General features: G+C 40.2%; 1 protein-coding gene across 1 annotated transcript; it reads right to left on the bottom strand.

The window, feature by feature from the left end:
- Positions 1-11: 11 nt before the first annotated feature.
- rsph10b (radial spoke head 10 homolog B) lies at positions 12-6420 on the bottom strand (the record flags this gene model as incomplete). Its single annotated transcript, XM_008301926.1, has 15 exons — positions 12-39; positions 479-695; positions 1151-1226; positions 1544-1729; positions 1867-1971; positions 2863-3011; positions 3446-3525; positions 3992-4100; positions 4225-4414; positions 4501-4613; positions 4700-4793; positions 5612-5788; positions 5883-6003; positions 6087-6172; positions 6247-6420. Coding segments are annotated over 14 exons (1866 nt in total), but the record flags the coding sequence as incomplete, so codon positions are not given.
- Positions 6421-6657: the final 237 nt, after the last annotated feature.

The raw sequence follows: 6657 nt of genomic DNA on the forward strand, positions 1-6657 counted from the left end.
ATGCTGTGTCATTCAACTTTCTTCTATTGCCCTTTTTCTCTGCAACACAACACAGTACAACACTGAGCACTTCGACAGTTCATGGCATTAAAATCTAAAAATCTGTAAAGGAGCAGCAGAGGAATGATTTGAGAGGTGGGTGGAGATGGTCCACATCCAAGATGAAACTTAATAAGTGGGAGAGCAATGCCATGCTGGAACTGTTTATGCCAAGTATGGCTTGAATTCATAATACGAATTTTAGTCATGAGTCAAATCCAAATATTTCTACAAGGGTCAATACATGTTTTGTTTTGTTTTTTAAAATCTGAACATTGTTCCATGTGAACATATAAAAATTGATCCACCTACACTACTAAGGCTTTTAGCTGTGCCGACTGTGAGAAGAGCTTCAAATTCCAGTCCCTTCTGACTAAGCCACGCCTTCCTCACTGACCTAATGACAAACCTTAGCAAGGACTTTGTATAAATATCTTACCTGGCTCTTTGTTAGGCCAGAGTGTTGTGTCTCAGGGCATCCTGGCGGAGTTTCTCCTCAGTGTTTCTGGTCACTAACTGGTGATGGTCAAACGCTGGGAAGAAGATGTGGTTAAAGAACTGATGAACCGCCTGGGTCCTGAGCTCTACTTTATGGTCTTTGGTCTCCATTACACTGGTTTGCACATCGTTTCCTTCACTACGCTCTTCTCTGTGCTCTAAAGGGAATATAAGAAATGTTGGAAAAAAAACAAATTAGACAAAAAAATTGTGGTTTATTGAGTCAAAACATTATTTCTGAGGATTATGCTGTTCTAGCCAACCCTATATGTCTCAGATGTCAGGGTTCCCATAGGTTGCATAGTAAATCACTGGGGTGGTTACACATTGAAGCTTTTTTTGCATTTTAAATTTGTGTCCTATGCAGAATGCACTTGCTAAACATAATGTATGATAAGTCTGTCAGTCTATACAATGTGTGCTTATTCAGTAGGCATGGCAGTATGTTTAGGGTGAGTCTAGCAAATGTAATATCTTTTAACTTTCTTAACACTGCTATATACTAGACGGCGCTGACTCAAGTCCTTTTTCACACTTCAATTTACACATACGGACACTCTGTATATCAGAGAACATATTGCACATTGATATATTTGAAAGTAACAAACCAAACCTGCAGACGAAGGTGTCTCATTGATGTTTGTCTTGATATCTCCACTCTCCACATCCTGAGCAGTGAAATCCTCTGACTATGATAAAACATGATTGTATGTTATTATTGATTTCAGCAAAGTCATAAATGCAAGTTCATGGTATATTTTATTAATACTAAGAGCACTACAGGACATGTCTTTCATCTTTATAAATAAAGTTATGTAATCTTTAAAGAGATGTTGATGTTGCATGTGGAATAATTTCATAAAAATCATCAATTTCTGTTTTTTGACTAAAACATTTTAAAACCACCACAACTTCTAAAAATAACAAAAACTATGTGGATAAAGAGCTACAAGCTTTACACAGAATTTGATGCACATGTCATCAGAGTTTAGAGACATGATCTGACCGATAGAGAAGGACTGTTTATGGTCTGCATCATCTCCTCGCTGGCCTCCCCCTCAGGTACATCCCTCCTGGCCTCAGAGTCACACCCTGACAGGGGTCTCCTGCCCTCCTCCAGAACCTCAGAAGTCTGCTGACATTTCACTTCTGCACAGCCTAGAAGTACCTCAAAAAACTCCAGGAATGTAATCTGTAACAAACCGAGTGAGACAACATTAGTGACACAGAGAAGGGGAAGGAATACTCAAAGCACAGTAGATGGATGAATTTGAATCTTTCATCCAGCACTGACAAATGAGTTGACTGGTGTGAACGTCGCAGTCAGACCTGCAGATCTAGACAGGAGGACCGGTTGCTGGGGTCGCAGCTCTCTGCAGTGATGATGTCCATTAACTTCACTGTGGTCAGCTTATGGTCCAGCAGTTGGAGATCCTGTCAAGGGTTAAAGAACATTAATCAGAACAGTATCGTCAGCATTTTTTTTGGGTGACATGTTGGTTGGTGATCGATGAGAAGCAGGAACTTCAACCTGCTGTCTGTTGCAGCTGTGAGGGAACGTCACAGTCACAGCAGCTTAGCTCTGGACATAAATCATATTTAAATTTATTTGCTGGCCTTGTCACAATCCTCTATCTATCCTTCAAATTCATGAAAAAAATCATAACAAACTTGAATGTGGGCAATAGTATCTAACAGTAATTCAGGATCATTCAAAACTGGGCAGTTCTTTGCTTGTGTTGTAGGAATATGCAACCGATTTATTACATATACTGGACTTACATAATGGACTAGATTTGAGCCATACCTGCGAGACTCAGTTTCAATATCGCAGCTGTGTCATAGCCCTCATATGGCCTGAATAGCTGTAGCTAAATATAGACCAATTTTAGTTTACTTCTTCTACTAATTTCATGATCAATACATCAAACAAACAACTGTAAATATCTAAGATTCACAACTGAAGTCAATATATTGTGTTAAAATGATTTCAATTACCACCTCTCAGTAATTACAGCGAGGCCTAGGCTAGATCTAGTGCATTTTAGAACAAACATTATTACATGTGTATTACAAAAACAACTATAAATTTCCAGAAATGCACAATATAAAACTTTAAGGTTGCAGGTTCAATACCTGTTCAGTTCCAGTGTTTCTAGGTTGAAAGAATGGCTAAGTGTGACCTAGACCTCTACTCAACTTTCACTTTTAAACTTAACTCAGTTTTCGCTGAGATGACTATGTCACGTTCACACATTTTTTATTTGTTAATAAATGATTCAGTAGAGGTAGGCTAGTTGCTCTTCGTGTTACAGTGAGTTGCACCTTGAACATCCACAGCAGGTGTCGGCAGGTCATGGTCAGGTCATCTTTGGAGGCTGTGCTGACCCTGCAGTAAGCCTGGTAGACCTCCCAGCACCTCTTCACATACTTCATAGCCACCACGGCAAGGTCTGGCTGCCTAAACAAAAAGCCTGGATCAACACAGTGAAAGATATTAAACATAGCCAATACTGCATAACAAAGAGCGCAGCAAGGAGCGTAACTGTGTCCTCTCTGACAAAACATGTAGAAAACGGCCTCCTAGACTGAAATGTGTGCAGCAGTTGTTGTTTTTTTTTTTATCTCTAATTTGCTATTTTCAGCCCTGTTTTGCACAAAGTCTTACATTAATAAGGACCACCTAACTCAAAGAAATGTATTACTACATCTGCAGTAATTTGTAGTTGGCGGCATGGCTTTGTTCTGGTACCTTCCTGCCCTTCTACGAGCTCCATATAGCAGAAAGCCAGACATGGCATGGAATTCTATGTACGTGATTTGAGAATTGAATGAATAAATGGGAATCAGCCAAACCATCAGCTGCGGTACATTGGCATTAAGATCAAAATATATCCGGTGGCAGCACCTTTTACATTCTTTGCATTGGGAAGGATGTCATCTGTCATCATTTTGGATAAGCAGGAAGCCAGAAGGTTCTTTTGTGACCTGTAAATAGAGAAGAAATTATGTGTCATTACCTAAAATGAGGTATTAAGGATAGAAAAGTCCATCCATCCATTATCTATACACCACTTAATCCTCACTAGGATCGTGGGGGGCTGGAGTCTATCCCAGCTGACTTAGTGTGAAGGCAGGGGACACCCTGGACAGGTCACCAGTCTATCACAGGGCTACACTTAGAGACAAACAACCAAGCACACTCACATTCACACCTACAGAAAATTTAGAACCGCCAATTAACCTCAACATGTTTTTGGACTGTGTGGGAGGAAGCTGGAGAACCCTATCCAGTTATTCTGTGTGAACTTATTGTTTTTTTTAATGGTAAACATGACACTTAAATGTCACTCTGGTTAATTTATGGTTTGAGAAATTTTCCTTGACCTCTTCAGCTTCACATGGCTTTTAAATCTACTGGTGATTATGTGTTGGAACAAGTTTTCTTCCTTACATCATGTCTTTATTGTAGATGTGGTAGGCCGTGATCACTAGACATCTGAGGAGCTTCCAAAGAAGAATGGGAGTGAAAGGAGAGTGAATCTCGGCTGAACTGGCATCATCTGAAACACGGAGAGGGAAAAGCATCAGACAACAGCATCAAAGCTTTAAAAAATGTAGGTTGTTATGATGCTCTCATTGTCTTGTCCTGCCTATAGAAAGATGTTGAGCAGCAGTCGCTCTCACCTCTGATGACATGGTCTATCTGTGTCAGAGTAATGCCGTGGTGGTGGATGTTACAGTCTTTGAGCAGGCGCCAGAGCTGCAGGCGGGACAGCAGGAAGGTGTTATCCGGGGAGCAGACACAGCCAAGTCTGCTGTAGAAGCTGTAGATAGACCTCAGCTGTATGTCTTGCCTCAGCACCACAAACTCCACCTGTCGCACATGAGCCACATTATCAGGAAAAGGCTAGAAAATGAAGGTTGTGAGAAAAAGACTGTAAGTGTGTGGCGAGGCCAGACCTGTTTGCGCTCAGTGTCACGCTTTCTTTCAGGGACTTTCTCCAGAAGACATTCAATGTTCAGAGCCATGTCTGGTCCTAGTACAGAGTCACTGTCTGACAGTGGGAAAGCACCTGTAACGAGATACAAAAAGGATCTTAATATTGTTAATGATCGCCTAAAGTATCTTGAATACACCAGCAAATAGGTTTTTTTTTACCAAGAGGAGTAGGAGCTCTCAGGCTGGGTGTCATCATCTGATCATCCACAAACTCTCCTTCAAATACACGCCCATCCGTGAAAGTGAATTTGCCCTTGGAACCACATAAAACAGACTTCTTTTTAGAATTTCTTGCAATAATGTATGTATTGCATCAAGACTAGGATCACGACAAGTGTGTTAAGTAAGAAAGTGAAAAATTGATAGTTTATCTGAATGTAAACTTTTTCTGCGGCACAGTTTCTCAACACAGATAAAGTAGAGGGGTTACTTTGAAATAGGTTATAAACCTCAGTGTGAATTCACAGTTGCTATGAAGTTCATCTTTTGCTATTTCTAATGCACTTTTAATACAATATTGACACTCAATTTGGCATCAACTTAAAGTGGCTTTAGCTCAGAAATACACACATAATTAAGGTCTTGCCAGAGAAGAAATCAGCAAAAGATTTTAGGAAAATGCTGGAAACATATTAACGTTTCCACTGTGTATTGTAACTACCTGAGGCATGCAAAGGATGCTATGGGGGTCAAGCAAAATACCACTACAAGCTGCAGCAGACTGGATGGAAATATCTTGAAATATAATAACAGTGTTCTTTTATGAAGCAGTGAGCATGAAAATTGGAAATAATGAGCTCATGTTTGTGGGGACATATCAAAAAGAGAAAAAGTTAGATTTTTCCTGCTTGTGGTAGGATTCAGCTAACATCTCAAAGTAAGATGCAGCTTTTGCTTTTAGCCACTGAGACATAACATCTGATTTTTAAAATGGTAAGTGTAAGCTCCTTAAGTGCAAACTACATTTAAAATAGAGTTAAATGGGTGGTATTTTCTTAGTCCATTTTCTTCAAGCACTACCAAATGTGTTTGTGTATAATATATAATGGTAATGTTGTATAATTGATTAACCTGCCCGTGTTTCTTATTGTTCCTCCATTCTCCTTCGTAGACCGCACCACTAGCATAGTGAAAGGTTCCCTGTCCGTGCCTCTGGCCCTGTACAAAATCGCCCTTGTAATGATTGCTCTGGAAATACTGGGATCCGTCCACTCGCCTCAGGATCCAGACATGTGTGCCTCGGCCATGCTGCCAGAGAAGAGAGCTCATGTGATTCGTAAATCTGATATAACTGAATAAGAGAAGTCACTTTCCTGGATAATGTGCTATGTGATGGTGATACCTGGACTCCATCCTGCCATGTTCCGACATATTCCTGTCCTTGTTTCAGCCACTTCATCGTTCCCTCTCCATGTCTCATGTTGTTCTTCCACTCACCAGAGTAAATGTTACCAGAGGGGTAGCTGTTAAGAAAAATATATTATCTTTAGGTAGTTTAAATGGAGCTCAGGCTCTGGATCAGAAGGTGTATGTAGTCCATACATACCATCTCACTCCCCATCCTTCTCTGTTGTTCTTCATCCACTCTCCTTTGTACCAAGAGGTCTTATCCTCATTGTAATACACTGTACCCTAACAAGACAAGAACAATTAAAAAAAGAGACCACTACATTTCTAAAAAATACTAATGAGAATGGTTTGTATACCTTTCCATGTCTCTCGCCCTGATACCACTGCCCTTTGTAGGACAGATAGTTTTTTGTGCATTTGTAGGTTCCACTCCCATGTCGTATGCCGCTGTAGACTTCTCCTTCATAACTGTTGCCATCTGGCCAGGTGTAGACGCCCCGGCCCATGGGCTTGTTGCACACAAATTCTCCCTGTTGTATAAGAAACATTCACTTCAACATATTTCCGAGAACATTTACTCACCCTGACAGACATCTTATTTTATCATTCTTTATCAGATATATTTCCAAACTTCTTACCGCCCACCAGATAATAAAATATGTCTTGTGAGTGTCAAATTACATCAAGTGAAGATCATTTTGTTTCTGTGGTGCTTTTCTCTGGAACAGAGTTTTTTTACAAAGTTTTTATTAGGGTCCGAGCACCCA

The sequence above is a fragment of the Stegastes partitus genome, unplaced genomic scaffold (assembly GCF_000690725.1).
Source record: "Stegastes partitus isolate 25-593 unplaced genomic scaffold, Stegastes_partitus-1.0.2 Scaffold1732, whole genome shotgun sequence".
NCBI classification, from domain to species: domain Eukaryota; kingdom Metazoa; phylum Chordata; class Actinopteri; family Pomacentridae; genus Stegastes; species Stegastes partitus.